The 22992-nt window shown below is 42.8% G+C and overlaps 4 protein-coding genes across 14 annotated transcripts; 3 read left to right on the top strand and 1 right to left on the bottom strand.

Annotated features, from left to right (window-relative positions):
* The first annotated feature begins 221 nt into the window (after positions 1-221).
* On the top strand, positions 222-780 carry LOC117150834. The gene is made up of 3 exons (XM_033317901.1): positions 222-297; positions 360-469; positions 524-780. Exons 1-3 carry the CDS (start codon positions 228-230, stop codon positions 722-724), a joined length of 381 nt encoding a protein of 126 aa, XP_033173792.1. The 5' UTR covers positions 222-227; the 3' UTR covers positions 725-780.
* A 10-nt stretch (positions 781-790) lies between these two features.
* On the bottom strand, positions 791-2104 carry LOC117150833. The gene is made up of 3 exons (XM_033317900.1): positions 1490-2104; positions 1035-1436; positions 791-971 (listed from the first exon to the last, which is right to left on the bottom strand). Exons 1-3 carry the CDS (start codon positions 1550-1552, stop codon positions 927-929), a joined length of 510 nt encoding a protein of 169 aa, XP_033173791.1. The 5' UTR covers positions 1553-2104; the 3' UTR covers positions 791-926.
* A 299-nt stretch (positions 2105-2403) lies between these two features.
* LOC117150804 (serine protease inhibitor 42Dd) lies at positions 2404-3780 on the top strand. The gene is made up of 4 exons (XM_033317862.1): positions 2404-2447; positions 2508-3346; positions 3405-3543; positions 3601-3780. Exons 1-4 carry the CDS (start codon positions 2435-2437, stop codon positions 3735-3737), a joined length of 1128 nt encoding a protein of 375 aa, XP_033173753.1. The 5' UTR covers positions 2404-2434; the 3' UTR covers positions 3738-3780.
* Positions 3781-4320: 540 nt separating this feature from the next.
* On the top strand, positions 4321-22837 carry LOC117150551 (vascular endothelial growth factor receptor 1). Of its 11 annotated transcripts, none has more exons than XM_033317489.1 (19): positions 4321-4496; positions 13671-13876; positions 15000-15517; positions 16162-16336; positions 16839-17060; positions 17382-17530; positions 17594-17777; positions 17843-18312; positions 18452-18478; positions 18549-18858; positions 18922-19371; positions 19433-19912; positions 19996-20155; positions 20636-20757; positions 20819-21088; positions 21149-21398; positions 21461-21533; positions 21592-21742; positions 21854-22837. In XM_033317489.1, exons 2-19 carry the CDS (start codon positions 13807-13809, stop codon positions 22417-22419), a joined length of 4647 nt encoding a protein of 1548 aa, XP_033173380.1. In that variant the 5' UTR covers positions 4321-4496; positions 13671-13806; the 3' UTR covers positions 22420-22837. The 11 variants fall into 11 exon arrangements, with proteins under 11 accessions (XP_033173380.1, XP_033173378.1, XP_033173382.1 ...); XM_033317487.1 differs by having other exon boundaries at positions 20531-20757; XM_033317491.1 differs by having other exon boundaries at positions 16162-16318; positions 20531-20757; positions 22001-22419.
* Positions 22838-22992: the final 155 nt, after the last annotated feature.

The raw sequence follows: 22992 nt of genomic DNA, 5'->3' as shown, positions 1-22992 counted from the left end.
GAAAGTTTTGTGGAATGTTACAATTGTATACACTGATATATAAAGAGATATTACTAATATATTTAGACACTATGTTTTCTTAGAGAGTTCAACCTTCATTTGGTGATTCACGCAAATATAGCACTTACTTTTATGGCAAATTGCAATTTTCATGCTTTCATGCTGTTAAGTTTTAATGCTCTGCCAGTTGGATGTCCACTTAGTCTCCAAACATCTGATGATCAGTCATGAAGCTACTGCTGTTGGCGGCGATTGTTGCCCTCGGTTGGCTTCTTATAGAGGCTGCCAAGAGCAGGAGTAAGATTGAACTTGATACTCAATGTGTGGGTCAGCCATTCACTCAGTTACCAATCTTCTAGCCAAGAACAGCTCCTGTCTGGTGAAAAACAAGTATCCCCCCGAATCCTCTTGTAGATCAACGCGTCGGGAATTCTTTACCTTCCACCGAGTTCTATTCGACTGCATAAAGGTAGAACCGAGAAACGATCATGAGCATATCCTTCAAATCCTTTGATCATTTAAGGTGACCACAAATTGCCGCAGGATCTACAGGAGGAACGAGTTCAATAGTTTGGAATCTTGCAGAAATGCTTGTCACTACCACATGGCTGAACCAAGTCCGCCACCAGCCCGCAATGGTACGACTTCTGCACCTGGAGGTGCCTCCGGAGCGCCAGGAGACGCTGCACCAGCAGATGCAGCTGCACCGCCAGCTGCAGAGTGATCTTCATGCTCAGACCCAAAAAAGAGAATTTTATTAAATTCCCTCAGATATTTAAATTTCTTATAATTTCAATTCGGTATTTTCTGTATATTTAATCACTGTGTGTGCACCGCATTACCAGTTTTGATTGCCCTCGTATTTACAACTACATGATTTGCAAGACTCATAATACAAACATAAGACCACCGATCGGATTCCGCCACTAGTTCTTGGTGATCTCGATTTCGGCATGCATGCAGGACTTGCCCTGGAGGAAAATACAACAAGTTGTCACCGAAACATCCGTCATATATATTGCAAACAAACTCACCGTGTCATGCTTGACCTCCGAATCGATGATGAGGTGACCGCGAGCCATGCCCAACATGGCCTTGTACTTGCTCAGATCCACGGAGTGATCGTTGGCGCACACCTTCTCCTCGCCCACTGGGCAGGAGGATGGTGCTCCGAAGAGCTTCAGCATATCCTTGCCTTCGGTGGTGGCCTGGTCAATGGCGGCGCACAGATCGATCTTGCCCTCCTTCATCACGATGCCATCCTTCTGGACCTTGAACTTGGCCACGGCGGTGCCGAAGGGCTTGTTGATGATACAGCCCGATGGTATCAGCTCACACTTCTTGTTCAGCTTCAGGCTGAAGTCACTGCCCACCGTCATAATGGCATCCTCGCCGGCACAGTTCTCCATCTTGACCAGCTTGGCTTTGTAGCCATTCTGGACATGAGATAGCTTATAGATCTGGTCTACTGGGCACCTGCCATACTTACACAAGCCAAGGCTGCCTGGAAGCCCACGCAGCTGAGCAGGAACACGCAGATCAGACGCAACATTCTGTTCACTCCACTCCACGTTTTGGATGAGTTTTAAAGCTCCTGGACGGCCTAACCCCTATTTATATGGAACTTTCGCTGGCCTCGTTTCACCCGAAATCCACAATTATTTGCGCATTAAGCGGTATTTGGCTGCAGCGATCAGTGATCGTTCGGCTCAATTGATTGCTGAAACTCCACTGGCCAGACGGTCATCCATTAGACCGCTCTAAATGTCGGAATTATTATAGAACTTTATGGCCGTCCAATTTTAATTACACCCACGACATGGTATTGTTTGTGTTCCTAGCGTGTCACTGGAGTTTGATCTCTTGATCTCCCGGAATGTAAATGGGTTTGCATTCGAAGCTATATGGATGTGGCTAAAGCCGGACTCATCAGAAGTCCGTTAAAATCTGTTTTCTGTAATTGATTAGTGGCCATCACTCTTGTTACTTGTATGCCATGTCACTGCTTTGTTAGCCGCAGATATGATTGAATGCGAAGCTCCAGTGGGGCTTTAAATGGCATGCAACTGATTGAAATGTAGCAACACGGATGTTCGACAAATAATCAAGACCATTTTCGTGGCAAATATGTAATGGGCTACGATCAGATGGTTTGTTTTTTAAAACAACCTTATTATTTATTTAGTTCATTATTACTGATCTTCAAAACGAAGTAGACTACTTATACTTAGTGTACTAATCAAATTAGATCGACAATTTACCTATGTTGTTATGGAATTTATACATTTAAGTTAAATTGTGTAATGCCATCCATTTATATTCTTTAATAATGCTTTAATGAAATCAAACCGAAGCGCGAGTCGAATTTGATTATTATGCAGACTATATATAATCCGCACTTTCAATTTTGTTCTTACTCTTGATCGACGTTAAAATGAAGTATTTGTGTAAGTAAACTAATAAAATACAAATTAATCAAAGAGGAATAGGTAACAATTGCACCGCAGGTCTGCTTCTGTTGGCCACGTCGGTGTCTTGTCGCTTTGCCGACGATTTCTACCAACTTTTGGCCAAGGAAAATGTGGCCAAAAATCTCATATCCTCTCCTATTTCGGTGGAAATCGCACTGAGCATGGCCTACATGGGCGCCAGGGCAAAGACAGCCGAAGAAATGAGGAATGTTTTGAAACTGCCCGACGACAAAAAGGAAGTGGCAGCCAAATACAAGGACCTTCTGAGTAAAATCGAAGGACGCGAGAAGGTAGCCACTCTCAGTCTGGCTAATCGTATATACGTGAACGATAAGTTCAAGCTAATACCGAAGTACAATCAGATGGTCAAGGATTCATTTAAGGCTGAAGCGGAGACAATCAGCGTTGTCGATCTCAATAGGGCTGCTTCAATTGTCAATAATTGGGTAGATAATCAGACGCGTGGTAAAATCAGAGACTTAGTTTCAGCCAATGCCTTGTCGGGTATGGTAGTGGTCGTCTTAAATGCCATATACTTTAAAGGCCAGTGGGAGTACAAATTTAATCCCAAGTTCACAAAGAAAATGAATTTCCGTGTTTCGGATCAAAAGAGTGTTCCGGTCGAGATGATGTCACAAATTGAATTATTTATGGCCGCACATGATAATGAACTGGGTGCCAAAATTATCGAGCTGCCCTACAGAAATTCGAGCCTGTCCATGCTCATTTTCCTACCGGACAAGGTCGATGGTCTACCAGAGTTGGAGAAAAAGATCGTAGGATTCACTCCGAAACTTTCCAAAATGGATGTAACTTTAAGGCTTCCCAAGTTCAAAATCGAATTCTCCACTCAACTAAACAGAGTTCTTAAGGCGGTGCGTATTCATAGATTATTCTTGGTACACCCTTACAATTTATAGAATTCACCTATAGATGGGCATACAAGATGCGTTCATAAAATCTGCTGACTTCAATGATCTGGTCGAAGACAGTAAAGTTTATGTGAGTAAAGTCATTCATAAGGCGTTCATAGAGGTTAATGAAGAAGGTGCTGAGGCAGCGGCTGCAACAGGTATGTATTTTTTCGATTGCCCTCTACTACAATGCTAATATGTTTTATTTTTACCAGCTTTACTTACTGTGCGCTATAGTATGCCTCGTCCGTCCCCACAAATGGTTTTTAATGCCGATCATCCATTTGCCTATGTCATTCGCGATGGGGAAACCATTTATTTTCAGGGCCACTATGTGAGCCCTAATGAATGAAATGTACTTTTTCTTATCAATAATAAATGGAAAATGTATTATATTTTATTGCAGAATAAAAGGGTGTACCAGTTTCCTGAAAATATTTCATAGATGGAAATTAGTGAGAATGCTCTAGTCGAGTTCCTTTTAAATCAGATACCCGTTACTCAGCTGACAAATCGTTAGAAATGCTTCATTAATACTAAATATTATTTAAAAAAAGGAATTATTATTTAAAACACTGATCTAAAACTAAAACCGCTATTTTAGTACGCATGGCATCACTGGCCGCCTATGACACACGCCGTCTGGCCAACTGGAACTGTTTTCAAGCGGTCTGGCATCACCGCAAACAGCGGGGATTTAGTACATTTATTTAGTACACTTCACCTTTCGAAATAGTAATGAAATAATAATAAAAGGCTCAACTCTCCAACGAAACAAGAAAATTCACATCAAGTTGACTAAGAAAACAACAAAAATATTATTCCATCCATTCTATTCTACGTGCTGTAGATGATGCTCATCGATAGCAAAAAATAACAATCGAATCCGATACCTCGATAGTACCTTCGATAGTGCCCCAGCTCTAGTTAACGTTAACTTTTCGAGCTGTTCGGACGTCAAAGCGGAAGAAAATTTCGCGGGCTTTTCACTTGTGTTCGTTGCAAACTGTTCAAACTTTGCCGACGACGCAGTATTTATTGTCTTTCAAGAGCAAACGATACTGCTGAATACCGCCCCACGCAGAAAGTGTTAAGCACAGAAAACCACAACGTAAGCGTTAATTTTTGAAAGGCTCGAAGATACGTCCGATAATATAGATATAGAATCGTGTGCGATATGGAAACGAAACCAAATCGTGTCGTATATAAGTATAAGTGAAGCATCAAAGGTGCTAAGCAAATGAATCCGTACTCGAAAGTTTAGATATCGATGTGAGCGAACCCCCACACCTTCGCAAAAGTAAATAACAAACACAGATACGAATCGGAATTCGAATACAAATGCAAACTCAGCCACAGGTGGTTGACAAGAGTTCTAAGTGATTGTCAATCGTAAGCCCGAAAATCGAAATCGAATTCAATTCGATGCAATTACAAAAAACACCCGAAATAGTCATGGTCACTATGCTCCTATAGATGGTGTACATAATGATCTATTATCAGTGACCTTTTTCGAAGTGCGTGTGTGTGTGTGTGTGTGTGAGTGCTATTATCACTGGCTGGTATTATTCATTGATAAGTACATATAAGTGTTGGGTGTACGAAAAGTGTGCGTGTGTCTATGGTGAATACGTCAGCGGCATTCCAAGTAATCGAGACTGCAAACATCCACCGGTGCCAGGTATTCAAAATCGTGATTCATCGCCGATCGTGACTGTTGTACATTCAGAGTTGTTGTTGTATCTTCAGTAGTTGTTATTGTTGTTGTTGTCAAGCTGCTGCGATCAAACGGTAGACTGCGTAAGACTATGAATATGAATAACACTACGATGGATTCCGAACTTACTCATACTCCTTTTCCAGAAACACCAAAATAAAGTTCGTTTATACATATATGTATGAAGAAGAAAGGGTTCACCTTTCTTTTGTTTGCCTGGTCAACTAACTGAATGCGTCTATAGCGACTTTCTTAAACCGGTTTCACGCCATCCGTTTCTTGACCAAACGAACTGTTGATACATTTTTCCCCAATACGTGACTCAGGATCCAGAAGTTCTGATCGAATCAGATGCCCATAATTCATTGCCTCCAATTGCACACTGTGCCCAATTTGTTTATTGAATACAGATCTCCTCCAATTCGCCGACTGCTCCATTTATCTCTGGCCACTTCAAAAGGCTGCCCAGCCCAGGCTGTTGTTAATTGCCATCGTTCTCAATCACTTTTCCGGACTGCAGTCCGGAAAATGTGGTGGAAAACTGCTACGAATCGTCGGAGTTTCGAGTCATAAAAGAAGGTGTGGATGAAATATTTACTGGAATTCCCCCGGTCAAATTCGCAATTCACCTGGCATCGAGCATTGAACAACTGTTGTGATAAGCCAGAATAATCAATGGATACTAGTGGTTCCTGGAAAATGTGCTTGCTCCCTCCACATTGCCACTGGCCACTTGCACCTCTTTTTCACACCTACCCATTATGCACATGGCACATTAATCAGGTGGGGCTTATGGCCAAGTATCCACCAGATACGCACACCTGCCCCGCCCCCCGCAGTAGGTGTCAAATTAGAGATACTTTACTGTAGTTCATTGTGCTGAAGTAGGGAGCTCCATTACGAATAAATTACTTTGTATGCACTGGAGAAAATAGTCATAGTAGTTCTTTCACATTAATAGAAACTAATTAAAAATACACACAACATATTTAAGCAAAAGCCACCGAAAATAGACTTCAAAGTAATCAAAGAATGTGCGTGACAACGAATTTGTGTATTTCAAGCGATTGTAAAATCTCTAGAGATACAGATAGATGTATTTGGAATGCTGATATGTATTATTGCACAAGACATCTTTTAATCTCAAGGGGATTGGTTATGCACTGAAGATTGACTTCCTCTTGTAGATAAAAGCCCTGGAATGGAGTTTAGGTACATTTTGTACATCTGCAGATGGGCATGGCCTGAAAGCGGAAAAACCATTTTCCGCTTTTCTATTGCAGTTCGGATAAGCTGAGAGCATTTTTGAGAAACCCCTTAACTCTTTGGGCGAATTGGCTCATAAATTTCCATTTAAGATAATATCTGTTTAATTGAATTTGCCGGTTAGCAATAAGCCATAAATAAAACCGATTCGATGGACAATCTCCATCTGTAGTCGCGCCAACATTGAACACGTTTTCACACCACTTTGTTGGTTTGGTTGGTTGGGCATTCTATGAATGGACACCTTCGCCTCTTTACATCCGCTGTGGTCTGAGTCAGAACATAAATAATAAATAACAAATAATAAATGGACAGCGGACAACAAACGTTTTGGCCAGGCCATTGGAGCTGTCTGCATGGAGAGGTGGAAATAACCTGGCCATAAATCTGCGAAAAAGGCTAAGCAGGCAATTGGCTTTCACCTGGGCCCTAGACTAAGACCCATTCATAAGCGCTGGAAAGTCGTTGGGAAACTTTATCTGCCCCATAAACTGCACGTAATCAAGTGCACTTCGGAGAATAAGGGAAATAAGTAAATATATATATACAAGAGCAATCTTATTTCCGACGGGAATAAAATGAAATGAAGGCAGCCAGCCAGTCAAAAAAAAAAATGCATTGAGTAAACAAATCGCATAAAATTGAGCCATGTTTTGAGGTCACGGCGAGCCACGAAATGGGCTATATACATTGGCCATATTTATTTGTTAATCGGGCGGAACCCAAAACAAACAAATTAAACACTTGTCGGCTATTAAGTGAACGCATATAACATTTCTATTTATTCGCCAGCAGCTGGCCAACAACTTGTTGTCGCCACGCGTTGTAGTTGTATACTATAATATCTGGGCAGAATGCCAGCGATTCAGTTTCACTATAATTTTATATTAAGTTCCCAGTTTATGGAAAACAAAAGAAATAACTTTTCCAAATCTCTCGAGCGACTATTGGAGTGTTACACAACCGAAAAAAAAAGTTTCCCAAATGACTCATCTGAAAGATACATTACCTGCTCCGGTAATTTCACTTTTATGTCATTTCACTTTCTTTGCGCGTTATGCAAAGGTTGTCCAAAAAAAAAGACATTTAATTATTTTCGCCGCTTCTGCTTGGTCATTACTTAAACTAACCAAAACCCGTATCTCTTTCCTGGCCTTATCGCAGCCCCATTGGTAGTAAAGATAGGCCGTTGCGAAATGTTGTTAAGAACTATTTGCCAGATAGTTTATCTTGCAGTGCGCCCGCAGCTTAGCTACAGTTCCTTAATCTTGCAGCTTCTCGGGCATCTGAGGCTGCGGCTGATTTCTGTCACCCATTATTCTCCGCTTCCAGTTGCCAATCCATCAAGGCGTCACTTTTCCTTTTTCACGCAGCTCCTGTTGTTTGGGCATTTGTCTTGCAGCTATCGCTTCAAAATGCATTAGATCTGCGCACAGAAGCCCGTATTTCTATTCTCAGCTGGGAATTTGTCATGTGGAATGCCAAATGGGCGGGGACGTGGGCGTGGGCTCCAGTGGAGCCAACGCTGAAATTGCAAAACTTGCTCTTGTTTGTGGGCGGAATTCACAGCGGGCGCTGTGCACTTGCCCAAAAAAAAAAGAACAAAAATGTCAATTGAAACGGAACCATATATCAATTAATTAGAGTCGGACAAGTGACATTAAACCAGATGTTCCCGCTGATAGCAGCTCAGCCACAAGTCAAGTGACCTCAATCGTAGGGTGCTAAAACGTCTGCTTAATTAATCAAGTCCAAGATCTATTAATTCTGCGGACTTTGGTATTGTCATTAGCTTTAGCTCGCCCAAAATTAATAGTCAGCTTTTATTAAAGCGATTTATGTGCCGAAAAATATTATTATTATATACAGCACACTTGGTTGTTAATGGATTCATATATGGCCAGTTTGAAGATTCTGTTTTTGTTGACAATTTAAATCAATAATTGCTGCTACAAGTCGCAAACAATTCAATTTTTTTTAATTAGGCGAGGAAAAACACTTGACTCAGTGATAAATTTTGTGTGACCCCAAAAACTTTGTTGAAACTTCGAAATAAGTTGGGTGGCAAAAGCAATTCCATTATCTTTTGGCATTGGAGCGAACTAAATGCTTATCCCTATGACATCCTTGCGTTCATTAGCGTTTTTGGTTAGCTAACGCCCACTTGCGGACATTTGTTGTCCTGACGAAAGCCTATTGGTTAATGGAATTAGCTGGCATTCCATTACCATGTCACCATCCATCCACATACCCTTCATCATTAGGAGGCACGCGAACTGGGCCAAAAGTAGCGTCATTATGCAGAACGTTGGTTGAACGGTTTGCTTTGGGCCAACGAAACGAGAGTTGGCCAAAAGGCCCACACGCGCTTTTCTGGCCTGGGTGGGCGGGCAGATTGGGCCCAGATCTCTCGATACCGCTGTTAACCGATTGACAAATAGTTTGATTTACGAGCCAGCAAATCTCAGCTTGGCCCAGATTGCAAATTTCAATTTGGCTGCCTGGCGCTTTTCTGAATTTTTAATGAAGCAAATGCTAGTCCACACCCCTTTTGTCCGCTTCCAGGCAATGCAGATGGATACAAATATTTCCCGGTACAAGTATTTCTTTCGTATTTCTCCGTGGCGACTGCTCATTATTTTGGCCAGAAGCCAGCGGCATGTTTGCAATTGCAATCACAGAATTCGTGAACGATTCAACTTTCCATTAAGACGTGGTGCGCGAAATTTCAATTGTAATGGAAAAAACAAAGGAAAACACTTGACTTTAGAGCAGAAACACAGAAACAACGCAACGACAAAGGTCAGCGGGAAAATCAAATAAAAGCACGGGAAAACTCGGCCGAAAGAGTCGTAAATTTTCGTTGGCCCAAACAAAAGGTAGTCGGAACAATGAGACACACTTACTTTTCTCGACTCCGGATAATTGCAAAAATAAACACGAAGCTTGTGGCCCATATAAATTCAATTTGTACAAGGGAGTTGCAAATTAAAATGGACAGAGGTGGAAAAGAGCTGCAGGAAAATTCGCCCGTGACGAGGGTCAGCCGTTGAAGTCCAGGCACGTAGGCGGCGAAATTTTCAGAGTGAAATACATTTTTCAGGAACACGTGAGGGAAAGCCACAAAAACCGCACTCAAACCTCGAAATGAATCTGTTGCACATGCAGCAAGTTTTCCGTTCATTGGCCATAAAGAATCAAATAACGTTGAAAGATTTTCCCGGCAAAGCGTTAAACTGTCAAAAGTTTCGGCGTAAAGAAAAGTGCTGGAATGGAATGCTATTTCTTTTTTTCTTTATTTTTTGTTGAAAAAACATGGAACTAATAAGAATGTTGGCCACTGATGTAGCCGAAACATGAAATGAGCATCCATTTTTTATGGCAAAAACGCATGAAAGAGTTCTCTTGTCTGCACATAAATACACATTGTATCATTGCATAAATTTGCTTCAAAAGTTTGCCTAAGTTTATTAGTTGGTTCTGGGTAAAAAGTGCTTATTAGATACTCGCATAAATATAGCTAGGGAAATTCACAAAAAATCAAGTGAATAACAAGCTTATCAACAATTTGGTTGTGTGTTTTTTAAGCTCTTGTGGTTGGTAAATCTAGTACCTGAATTGTGATTGTTATATTATATTATAAGTTCCTTAAACGATTTTCAATGACTGTTTATACATTATACATTCTGCTGCAAGATCGCTCTTCGAAACAAAAGATTTCGCAATATGTGTTCAATCAATGCAATACGATTCGATGATGATGATGATATATGCAAGGAGACACTTGCTCTCAAGGAAAGTTCTCCCCTTTTACAAATGCAGTCGGCCAACCGGTTTGCGTGCTATACAGTTTTATTATAATAATATATACGTAAAAAACATATAAATGTGAGTGCGAGGCAGTTTAATTAGTACGCAAATATCGTCACTTATATAAACAGATTTACATGAAACGCAAACGTGAGTGCAAACGTCACACATGAATAAACCAAAAAGGTGGAAAGGGGGGTCATTAAATGTGGGGGACATTGGTGAATGAATGAACGAATTAAGGCGGCGCCACTCGACCGTGGAATGACGTCATTCTTTATTATTTATACGACTCGATGGTGGTAAACAATTGTGTGTTAAACATATGTTGTATATCGATGTGAATTCTGATAGTCGCGAATTGATATGAAAGTTTCAGGCAGCACTTGATTAATCATATACATTTCGTATCTCACAGAAACACTCAAAACTTTTAGAAAAAGTAATAGATTAAGCAGAAGAATGCAACCGCAAAAAGCGAAGTAGAGTGACTTTGGGAAATTGTATTTTCTTTGCACAAAAACAAGACGGCTGAAAAGTGGCGAGCAAATTATTCATCTGGCTGTGTTTTGCTTCTTTCAACAAAATACATTTGAGCATTCACAGTTGAAAGTCATTATTCTGTTCGGATTAAAAAATATTTTAAACAAAATGATCGTAACAATTCATAAATTCTGATTTCTGTGTATTTCCTTCTTAAAAGATAATCAATTGGCATTATTTTGCGATGACATTGTAAACAAGATTATAAACCAATATTAAGGATTGATAAGCAATTGGCTATAATTCCATTGCTGCCAATGAAAAAACTCGAATTGGAGCAGATATTTTGAGCGTTCTGTTTGCCCACGACTGAAAATGACTAAGTGCAGAATTGTGTACTCCGCGATAGGGCGGATGAGGCAGAGATCCCCACCTCTTACCAACCAAACTGGCCTCATTATGCCCATGGCTAATTGTGATCCGAGGACTGTGTAAGAAGACAATCAGAGAGAAATATCAGAGCTGGGAAGAAAAGGGATTCGCCTGCAGCTGGGACTGCAATTAGGGCGCACCGTAATTTGCGTCACGGGCACGTGAGGCACTTAAAAGAGCAGCAAGAAAAGCTGTTGCCCAGATATAAATAGACGCAGTGGGGGCTAAAGGAAAATGCCACAGCACGGAGTCGCCCTTGAAAATGGCCAAAGTGGGCGTGTCGTCATGACAACTTGCATTCCAGCGACAACACAAACCAATGCACCAAAAGAAATTAGCTATACTTTAAATGGTACTTTAAATATAAAAATAACTTCAAAACCATTTTCAACATTTTTTAAAAAACTTTTCTTGCTCATAGTATTAAAATGCTATATATTTATGAGTTGGCTGCCTGCCAAAGTTTTTTTCTCACTGTGTAGCGAGTGACTGGCAGAAAACGGAGTTGCAGGCCTTAAGTTCTCCTTGTCAGAGTCCAAGATTTGCTTGGCGGCCAGCAACTTGCAACTTGCCACAAGCAGCCAGACACATTTGATGGCCTGTCTGCTACTGGTTATGGGCTTTACTCTCCTACATTCCTGATGCGATATGGGATTTGGAACATAGTGCCAGTTGCGGAAATAATACATACTCGAAGATTTGCATTTAATTTTGCATTTGCGCGGAAGTGGTTACTATCGACTGATGAAAAACCCGGCATGATTCAAATGACCAACAAATTCGCCGATAAAAATGAGTTCTGTCGAATTTTTCCAATCTGAGGATTTGCTGAGTAAAATATTTAATACCGATTCATAGCGTTTATCTCTGTATATTGTATCTTTTTCGAAATACTGAAATAGTTATATTTTTGAAATAATAAAGAAAGAAAGAGTATTCAGCGGAGTTAAGCTTCATGCCCCTTAGTTTTCCGCCTTTTTATCGTTCCATTAGCTGCTCCTCCTCTCAGGTGATTAGCGACCAAGTCAATATTTGCCAGCTGATTGCGTTTAATCCGCAATGCTACCTACCGGTGCGGATACGTGGGGCAGGTGAAACCAGAGCAAATTCAATTGGCCAACAAACGCAGCAAACGGACTGAGCACTGACCCCCGAGTCCTGGGAGTGACAAAGATGAATGGCTCTGTGTTGGCTGACCACCTGGCAATTAGCCAGAGGGAGTCGCATAGGCCAAAATGTCATCACGAAGGCGCTGGAGGAGTGCCCTCAAAGTTGGCCAGCAAATTAAATGGCAGTTTATTGGTGTGTCCAGCGAGCAGCCGGGACACTTGTTGTCTGTGGCTCGGAGGGATTACATTTATACGACATGGCCACGGAAGTGGCCCATCAGCAGCCAGCTCGTTTGCTCTAATTGCCGGCAAACGGAGGCGCCGCTTGCACACACTGGAAAAGAAAGTCAATTCAATTCAACATCGTATTTAACAAAATATGTCATACTGAAATTAAAAGCAGCGGCTTATCCACACATGCTGTTTTTTTTTCGAAGCAAACTGACATGATAAGAAACTTTTGATAGTGAGCACAAAAAACATAAAAAAAAACCAAGCTCGCCACTGAAAGCATAAGTTGAAATCTACAAAAACATAAAAACCTCGCAAGTAAAAGCATAAATTTAAATTGAAATTTAACGTACTGCTGCTTATAGGAACATTGTTATCTTATTTTTGTTTTGCAGAAAATTTAATTAAAGCTATAAAAGCCAAAAAAAAATATGCCATGCTGACGCAAAAATGTTGCTTTATTTAATTTCATATATGTATCTTTACAAATGTATCTTTTTGTGGCCGTGTGGGCAATAGTTAGTCCGCTTGTTTAATTGTGCATGTCCCGTTGTCATTTAGAGACTTAGATTAGCTCAGCTTGTGTGACAGTGAGTTATGGCCACGTGGGTGACCTGTTGCCTCATCCGTCGGTGGGTGTGGCACACCGCCCTCCGCCCCAAAAAATATGTATATGTATATTTCCCGGAAACATTTCAAAATGCGGATATGACACCAAAAAAAAAAAAAATCTGTGGAGCCCATTGTGTTGTTCTTGTTGTTTATGCGTGAGCACAATATCTGGAGAAGACTTACAAGATTTATTTTCTTGTATTTCCGCTTTATCGAATTTATCGGGCCTGAATGAAGTGTAGAAAACATATACAATTCCCTTATCGCATCATTCCTCCGACCATCCAGCGAAAGCTTTATTCCTCCTCGGATGGCTATGCTGTTCACTTGTGCTCGAAAAGCGGAGTATAACCAAGTATATACCGAAATTCTATAAAAGAAATGTGTTTAACTAAAGTAAAGTTTGGACAAAAAAAAACTAAAATTAGAACACAACGTGCATAATACAAATATATATGCATATTTACTGATTAGCAAAATGTGCTGCATATGAAAAGAGACAAATAACAAATGCGAATTAAAAACTAATTATCTTAATATAACAGAGACAAACAAACAATATCTATAATCGGTTCAATTCACAACTTCAACTCTAATCAACGAAAAATTCTTCGATTTTTTTCAGTGCAACGCTAAGTGAGCAAAGTGTCTTCCAGCGTGACCATGGCATTAAAGGGCCAAATGTGTTAAAATTGTGAATATTTATGAGTGTGAAATTAGCACAATATATAATCGCAGAGGAAACAAACTAACCAAGCCAGATGGCGATGCTTCCGCGGTGGATTCTGCTGCCCCTGCTCCTGATTTTGCGGATCTCGTGGAGCGATGCTGGTAAGTAGCCCTGCACAAATCTCATTCAAAAAAAAAAAAAAAAAACAACAAAACATACTTTCCTACCATTTACTTAATTCCAAAGAATTTTATGGAACTGATAAGAGAAAGCCCTGAAAATACACGACGGCTAAGGCTTTCAATTTGCACAATTAAAAAAAAACAATACATATCTGCGAATATGCATTGATATTTATGTATGGCTTGCTTCCTGTCAACAATCGCACATTCTTTATTATTAAATGCACTGAGACAAAAAACGGAGTAATCCGTGTCAGCATTTAAATTCAATCAAGGTTGGTTTAATTACAATTCCATTTTTAAGATGCGATATGATTGTGTTGAAGAGATTTCATTCAACTATAAGTTTTAGTTGACTTGCATTAAGTTTTTCTCTGTGTAATGCCATAATCTATCCATCTCTACGCTTGAGCCACTCCAGACAGATCCGACAGCCACAGTTTATAGACACCGCTCTGAACTTTGAACTCTGGTTGATATATGCCCGAATTTTGGACTAGTGTCGTCGATTCAAGTGTCGTTTGTATTAGTTACGATTTTGATATTGTTGTGCATTTATAAAGACTTTCCTTACTTACACTTATGTATGAGCGGAGAGCATATTATAATAGCTATCAACTCTATTGTTATCGCAGTAAACAAACAATTGATTCCCGAGCCTAGAAGGCAAAACAAACTAGTTGAGCGGCCATCGCAGAGGCGTAGCTACGCGCAGCCTTTTGGGATACCACGATCAATTAAATATGAAGCATGGGATTGGGTAAAGGATTGTGCATCTGCGCCCATGACGCCCTCGACCGCAAATCACTGGAAGTCATTATTATTGTAGCGCCACCCAGAGGATGGTGATATTGTTGACCGTAGGGGAGGAGGCCTAAGGCAATAGATAAAGCGGCATGTGGAGTGCTCCGTTGTAGGGCATTCCAGCGATCAATGAACAACAATATACGAGTGCAGATGACCTTCTGTTTACCATGCACCGATGAAAGATGTGTACTGCTTATACGGACAGAAATGCGGACAGAAATACGGACAGATGGACATATTCACTAATAATGGTTTATTATAATACTTATATGTATGTTCTCTTCTACGATCTCAGTGCCTTTGCAGCAGTTCTCGCCGGATCCCGATGACAGCATCGAGAACTGCGGCGGCGAGAATGGAGCTCCCCTGATGACGCCCTGCAAGAGCGCCATAATCCTGGATGCCCAGACGAGCACCACGCTAAAGTGCGAGGGCGACGAGCCGATGAGCTGGTGGACCAGTCAATCGCAGTACGTGCATGTGAAGTCCTTCAGTAATACGGAGGATCCGGCTAGACCATTCGGCACCAGCGTGGATCTCATCGAGGTGACGGCTGACTATGTGGCAGCCTACTATTGCGTGAAGAACTCGAAGTTCAGTCAGATCGCCAAGGAGGAGCAGTCGGATGAGGTGATGATCGAACTGGTTAATCAGGGATACGCCAGCTCCATCTACGTGTACGTGAACGATCCGGACACTAAGCTGGTCGATAGTCACAACGTGGTGACGGCACGCCAGTACACCGACGTAGTCATACCCTGCAAGCCAGCCATGCCGGACACAGAGGTGCTGCTGGAGACCAGTAATGGAGAAGTAAGTGGGCAGGATCTACAGCTTGAAAACACTTTCAAAAACATCCAGTCTAACGGGCCAAAAAAGGGCCTGCATGAATCCACCACAGGAAATGAACGGGGGGATATAAAATATAAAATTAAATTAATTAATTTAAGAAATTAAGTCCAGTCCTAGTTCTCCCATTTTATGAGATTCATGCAGGTCCTAAGTATGTACATCTGGTGTTACCCCCGAACTTATGATCTTCTTTTCTCGGCGCGCAGAGCACGTGGAAAATCAGCTCGAAAGGTCAGATTCAGGGTAACCCCAAGTTCTTCGATAGTGTGAGGTACCATCCCAGATGGGGCTTTACCTTTCAAGTCATTGACTGTGTATCCGGTTACTTGTATTGCAAAACGTTGGACTATGAATTTATCATTGACGTTACCTATCCAGAAAGTATGTCTGTCTTTAATTGATTTCGTAGTTAGACCCCTATGCTCCATATATGTATATATACTCGAACTCTACTGTACAGACATAATAATATATTGTTATAGCGTAGTATTAACCAATCAGCTCCAAGTTCGCAATAGTGTTGATAGGCAGCCAGTCCAAATGTAGGCCACCATTTGAATTGAATACCCACTTGATTGATATCTGACCAATATGCCTATGTGCAGATGCATTCCAGCAAATCTGTCGGTCGATACGATCCGCAACGGGGATTCACCATCGAAATCCGCAGCATCGTGGATGGCGGCGACTACTACTGCCGCCCCAATCCGCCATTCCCGCATAACGAAGAGGAGATGACCAGCATAGAAGTGCGCTTTATTGGTAACGGTCACATTGATAGTGAGTTTTTGCACCCCAAAGTTTGTGATTTGTGATTTCCGTCTATACATGTCGTAAATATTGCTTTCCACTATTCAACTATACAATTATATTTGGAATCGATCATCGGAAGCGGTTTCGGGATCGGTTATGGTTGTGGTTTATCCTGATGCCAAGGATCTAATCTATGCAAACTACATTCTCTTCCAAATTCTTTGGCCTTAATCACGAAACTACACTGCACGCATTTAGTTGTAGACTTTCGCACAAAGTTTAAAAAACTGACTTCAAATCAAATATGTTTTTTTACTCAGTTTTCGGTTTTGAACTTCCCTTAATTTCTTAAAATTGTACTTAAAAAATGAACTTAAAAAGTGGCACACTACTCAAAATCACGGCTTGCTAGTAACATATGTAAGTGTGCTAACCAATGGTATTTCTGCCTTCCTTTGTCTTCCCGCCCTCAAAAAATATTGATTGACCTGCCGTACCCAATGTCATGTTAATCTGCTAACTCCTCCAGCAACCGGATTGGAAATCCCCCGTACCCAACCGACTAACATGGTGTACACGTATGCACCAGGTGTCACCGATGGCGATGACGAGGTCCTCACTGTTACTAACCAATCGACGGGTAATGTGGCACTAATCCGTGGTGGTGATGGAACTTTATCCAGGGAGCGGGCACGGCGAAGTCCAGCCCGCCTGGCTCCGATGAATGCGTCGCCCTCACCCAGACCAGGGCGTAAGTGTTGTCCTGGCTGTTGTTGATCTGTTCGTGTGTCCATTCTGTTCATGTTGTTTTGTCCCGGTTGTGCGTTATAATTTCTTGCATCCTTTTGTGTTCGATTTATGTTGGTTATGGACTGATTTAACTGCTTTAGCAACCTTATTCGCTACTAATCAATGCTAACACCTACCGCCTAAGTACTGTAGAAACGTTAACCCATCTGTGTCCACGTCTATGTCTAACCCAACCATCTGCATGAAGCTGTAGCATTGCTGGCCAGTCCCAGTCCATTGCGAAGGGTATCTAATAAAGCTAAACTTTCTACCAACGCCACAGAGGACGGCAAACCGCTGCCAAAGCCCGTGATCAGGTCCTCCGTGGAGCATCACGTCTTTACGGACACCAACTTCACCCTGGATTGCGAGCAGTCCGCCTACGTTGAATCCGTATACGGAATGGAATGGTTCACTCCGTCCCGGGATGAGGTCAGTAAACCACAGTCTACAAGCATTTTAAGAGAGCAGTACTAAGATAATGATTTCCCACAGAATCGAATCTTTGCCTCCCAATCGAGAACCGATCCCAAGACCAGGAACAGCACCCACCAGACGGGCAGGAGCACCTTGACAGTGCTCAATGCACAACCATCGGACACTGGTCTATACAAGTGTGTGACCACAGATAATTCCAACCAGAACGTACAACGTGCCACCTACAGGATCAAGGTCCTAAGTGAGTGTTAAATATATCAAGTATTATGAAGATATTTATCTATTTGTTTACCAAAACCAAAACAGAGCAAAACGAAAGTTACCTGAACGTGGGCGAACCATCGGGTCATTACAACGTGCAGGAATATGCCAATCGCACCATCCAGATGACCGCGAACTTTGAGGGATTTCCGACGCCCTCCTTCAGCTGGTTCAAGCCCGATGGCACCGAGGTGCGGCAGTCGGAGAATAACTTCAAGATTCTCTCCACGGAATTGAGCACAATGCTCCAGGTGCTGAACGCCCAATTGCAGGACAGCGGCACGTATGTCCTCCGAGGATCCAATTCCTTCGGCATCGTCCAGCGGGAGTACAATGTCAGTGTGATGGACGCACCGGCGCTAAAGATGTCCGACGCCTATGTCCAGGTGGGATCCGTGGCGCGACTGGAGTGCACCGTACGCTCCTATCCGCCGGCTATCGTCACCTTCTTCTTCCGCCCCTGCAGCCTGGAACCACGGTGGCCCACTTGCTCCGTGCTCAATCAGAACTTTAGCGTAAGTAGCACGATGTAAGGGTATATCTGATGGGTTTTTTGGTTAATGTTATGGGTTATTTTGTAATCGTTTTGTCCTTATAATTATATTTGTATTGCTTTCTTGTGTCGTCCCATGCTTTGTTGTTGTCGTTCTGCAGCTGCCGAGTGAACAGGAGAAATACCAGGTATTTGTTTAAAACCATCTCCACCTAACGTTTTGGGCACAATTACCAACACTTTGTATACCATCTCCAGTTCCAGACCCGACCGAGACCCGGAAAGCTGAGTGTGGAACGCATATACGAGGTATCGTTCCTGCCCACGGAGCCGGGAATCCTCACGTGCATTGCCCAAAATATCATTGATGGAAAGGAACGAAGGTCCCTGACGAAGGCGCACGTTCTGCTGGGCAACATTTCCGAGAACATGACCATATATGGCTTCGATAAGGATCACAAAATCGCCAAGGAGGACAATGTGAACTTCACCTGTGAGGCGCTGGCCTATCACTTCGATGGAAACCTTAAATGGTTCATCAATGGAGAGGATTTGAAGGAGTCAGATTGTAAGAGTCTCTAAGTGCTTTCCGTGCGTGCTGTTATATAATTTAAAACAATTTCCCACACAGTGGTTCGCATTGAGACCAGCCATACCAAGTACTCCTACAAGAGCACTGTACACATCACCACGATATCCGACAGGGATCGTGGAACCTACGAGTGCCGGGCCTACCACAACGACAATGACGCCGTTTACAGCAGCCGGGAGATAGACTTGTACGTCCACGATCCCTCAGCTCCTCAGTGGACAAACGCCGACCAGGCGGGACACTCGAAAATAAAGCGCAAACTTAGCCAAACGCTGGAGCTGGAGTGTGCCTCCACAGCGGTTCCCGTGGCCATTGTGCGTTGGTTTAAGGACGACAAGGAGGTGACCGAATCAAAGCTCAGGCACATCATTGAAAAGGAGTCCAAGCTGCTGATCACTCACCTCTACCCTGGAGATGAAGGCGTTTACAAGTGTGTGGTCGAGAACCGCTTGGACAGAATCGAACGCACCTTCACGGTGGTGATATCAGGTGAGTTTCCAATTGTTATTGCTATTGAAAAGTATAGTTTCACATTGGATACAAATTTTAGATCTCCCCGGCATTAGCATGGCCTGGGTGTGGTTCGGTGTGATACTATTCCTCATCCTGATCGGTCTGTGCCTCTTCCTGGCCGTGCGCTACCAGAAGGAACACAAGCGGCATCTGGCCCTTAAGGCAGCCGGATTGGCCAACTTCGAGGAGGGCGCCGTGGGACACATCAATCCCGATCTGACCCTGGACGAGCAAGCGGAACTGCTGCCTTACAATCGGGAATTCGAGTTCCCGCGGGACAACCTGAAGCTGGGCAAGCAACTGGGAGCCGGAGCATTTGGCGTGGTGCTCAAGGGCGAGGCCAAGGGCATCCGGCGAGAGGAGCCCACCACTACGGTGGCCGTCAAAATGGTCAAGGCGACGGCTGACAACGAGGTTGTGCGGGCACTGGTCTCCGAGCTCAAGATCATGGTGCATCTGGGACAGCACTTGAATGTGGTCAATCTCCTGGGTGCAGTTACAAAAAATATTGCCAAGCGTAAGTTTCGTTATTTACGGAAAGACTTTGAGTATTCAGTGTTTTTAATAATGATTTAACATATTAATCTGTGGATCATTTAGGCGAACTCATGGTCATTGTGGAATACTGCCGCTTTGGCAACATTCAGAACTTCCTTCTGAGGAACAGGAAGTGCTTTATCAATCAAATCAATCCAGATACCGATCACATTGACCCCAGCATCATGACCCAGCGCATGTCCGACAACTACGAACTGAACCGGTAAGTAATTGGGGTCTATTAAACTGTCTAACAAATTATTATGATTTATTAAATATACTCTATAAATGTAACTGAAAACCTAAACGCTGACTGACTTTAATTTAGGATTACTTTTGTGTTAACTAACTCTTCTAACATTTTGTTTCATGGTTTTGGTACTACCACTTTTATTTATCCACCACCAACTACTTGTACCTAACAACCAAAAACACGATACAATTAACTAAACTACACACACTCTAAACAAAAAACCCTGAATGTTCTTGCACTGGTGCTTGTGATCCTGCTCCTGGTTGTGGTCTCTCCTCCTGTGTGCTCCCCGCTCTGTGTGTCTATACTGTGTCCTTGTGGTGGCGACCTAACTCCAACTAACAGCGATACGAATGGTGGTGGCTTGAAGTACGCCAATGTCGGTTTCCCGATCCACTCTTACATTAATGAGCCGCACAACAATAACACGCAACCGCCAACTCATCGCAGAAACTCGGACAATGATCCCCGATCGGGCACCCGAGCCGGACGAACCGGATCCGGATCAGCCACCTACAGCTACGACCGTCAGATGGATACCTGTGCCACCGTGATGACCACAGTCCCAGAAGGTAGGTTCACCCCTAGGAGATTTTCACAAAATGTTTGTGCTTATTATATCTTAATCAACAGACGATCAAATAATGTCCAATAACTCCGTACAACCCGCCTGGCGTTCCAATTACAAAACCGACTCCACGGAGGCGATGACAGTGACCACGGTGGATTTGATCAGTTGGGCATTCCAAGTGGCAAGGGGCATGGATTACTTGTCCTCCAAGAAGGTGTTGCACGGCGATCTGGCCGCCAGAAATATTCTTCTCTGCGAGGACAATGTGGTAAAGATTTGTGACTTTGGTCTGGCTCGATCCATGTATCGAGGGGATAACTACAAGAAGTCAGGTATGTTATGTCTATATGTTACTTAACTATTTAATAACATAACTAAAACGAATTCATTAGAGAGTGGCAAGCTGCCCATCAAGTGGCTGGCGCTGGAATCGCTGAGCGATCATGTGTTCAGCACATACAGCGATGTCTGGTCCTACGGAATTGTTCTATGGGAGATGTTCTCGCTGGCCAAGGTGCCGTATCCGGGCATCGATCCCAACCAGGAGCTTTTTAACAAACTGAACGACGGCTACCGCATGGAGAAGCCGAAATTTGCCAACCAGGAGCTCTACGAGATTATGCTAGAGTGCTGGCGAAAGAAGTAAGTATCTAGACTCAACATTTAATCCGAATCCATCGTCATATTAATCTCTATTCTTTCAGTCCCGAGAGCAGACCTTTGTTTGCTGAGCTGGAGAAGCGATTTGCAAACATGCTGGGTGAGGATGTAGCCAGCGTAAGTGGGAAAACATTTTTGAATATGAAACAGAATAATAAATTAGAAACAATTACAGCACTACTTGGACCTAAACAATCCGTACATGCAGAGCAACATTGAGTACATGAAGAAGCAGTCCACGGATTACCTGGCACTGATGGGTTCACCCGACGAGATGGCGCCTGCAGCTCCACGATACGTGAACGGGCACATAGTTCCCGATATACGTGAGTATTACTTCAGCCATGGCCATGTATCAGGTTACTAACTGCGCACAATCACCCACACACCCATCTGGCCATCCTAATGCACCCACTCTCGCTGGCACACTAACTCAGGCATCGAGGAGCTGCCGGATGACTACATGGAGATGAGCCGGGACTCTGATCCCGATGCCAGCACCGCCATATTCTCACCCAAACGCCTCGAGGGCGAGACCTCAGACTTTCCGGATTTCTCTAGCGAAACCACTTTCAATTTCCCAGGGGCGCGACAGTCGCCTACGCTGAGTAACAATCTCAACAGCGGATCGAGTAAGCCGCTCCGCAAGAAGAACGGCATGCCAACTGTGGATGTGGCGGATCAGGCGCCGGAGGAGATACCTATGCTGCATCGCCGCTCCACCGGATCGGATGGGAGTCCGGAGCAGGGAAGGCGCTTCAATCAGGCCATCATGCAGCAGTATGCCACGCCCACACCGTCCCCTCGCCATCATGTGGAAACCAAACTCAATGGGCAGTCCTCCGAAAACTATGTGAATATGAAGCCACCCAGGAAGAATATACCCGGCAAAACCACAACAGGTGGCGGGGGCGCTGGTGCTGGAGCCTCCACTGAGGCCTTCTCGAATCCCAGCTATCAGCCACTGTCCACCGTCAACGAGAAGGAGCAACGAAGGTATTAGGACGTCCCGGAGCCATTAGCTTAAGTTTAGGACCTCTTTGCAGCTCAGTTGGAGTTTTAAGTGAAATTTTAAATAGAAAATTTTAAATATAATCAACTTATGTAATGACTATTGTTGATCTTAGGAAAACAAATTGTTAACAGAAAGTAATCGTACGCGATAGAACCTTTTTAAAAAATGTTAAAATTTCAACTTAATTGTTTAGGGGCCTTTAAGAAACAATACTACTTAGTGGCATTGTCAAGATTCTGATATAGCTTTAGGACCACACACTCACTCCATGTTATATACTATTAATGCCATTTCATGTTTTACATTTAGTGTAGCCTAAGTTTATTAAACTTATATATGTAAATGATTGTCTTAAAATGTGTATGCATACGACGACTACTCAAATACAATGGGTATGATAACAATATCAATTGGCTTTTATTCAACTCCCTTTATTCTATTATAACTTGAGTTCCGAGGTTCTTTTCGTCTAATCTAAATAGAGCATACACAAATACACGCTTAATAAATTTTATATTTGATTCTTTGTGGGCGTAAAAGGGGACTAAGAATTGGGAATAT

The sequence above is a fragment of the Drosophila mauritiana genome, chromosome 2L (genome assembly GCF_004382145.1).
Source record: "Drosophila mauritiana strain mau12 chromosome 2L, ASM438214v1, whole genome shotgun sequence".
NCBI classification, from domain to species: Eukaryota; Metazoa; Arthropoda; class Insecta; order Diptera; family Drosophilidae; genus Drosophila; species Drosophila mauritiana.
The sequence above is the reverse complement of the archived record's forward strand: the minus strand, read 5'-3'. Positions and strand labels throughout refer to the sequence as shown.

Coding starts and splice junctions, on each gene's coding strand:
- LOC117150834 (XM_033317901.1), top strand. CDS start 228: ATGAAGCTACTGCTGTTGGCGGCGATTGTTGCCCTCGGTTGGCTTCTT. Junction 298..359: donor AGAGGCTGCCAAGAGCAGGA/GTAAGATTGAAC, acceptor CCAATCTTCTAG/CCAAGAACAGCTCCTGTCTG. Junction 470..523: donor TTCTATTCGACTGCATAAAG/GTAGAACCGAGA, acceptor TGATCATTTAAG/GTGACCACAAATTGCCGCAG.
- LOC117150833 (XM_033317900.1), bottom strand. CDS start 1,552: ATGTTGCGTCTGATCTGCGTGTTCCTGCTCAGCTGCGTGGGCTTCCAG. Junction 1,437..1,489: donor TCCAGGCAGCCTTGGCTTGT/GTAAGTATGGCA, acceptor TCTCATGTCCAG/AATGGCTACAAAGCCAAGCT. Junction 972..1,034: donor CGGAGGTCAAGCATGACACG/GTGAGTTTGTTT, acceptor ATTTTCCTCCAG/GGCAAGTCCTGCATGCATGC.
- LOC117150551 (XM_033317487.1), top strand. CDS start 13,807: ATGGCGATGCTTCCGCGGTGGATTCTGCTGCCCCTGCTCCTGATTTTG. Junction 17,778..17,842: donor CTACAGGATCAAGGTCCTAA/GTGAGTGTTAAA, acceptor AAACCAAAACAG/AGCAAAACGAAAGTTACCTG. Junction 18,479..18,548: donor GTGAACAGGAGAAATACCAG/GTATTTGTTTAA, acceptor TACCATCTCCAG/TTCCAGACCCGACCGAGACC.
- LOC117150804 (XM_033317862.1), top strand. Junction 3,347..3,404: donor TAAACAGAGTTCTTAAGGCG/GTGCGTATTCAT, acceptor ATTCACCTATAG/ATGGGCATACAAGATGCGTT. Junction 3,544..3,600: donor TGAGGCAGCGGCTGCAACAG/GTATGTATTTTT, acceptor TATTTTTACCAG/CTTTACTTACTGTGCGCTAT.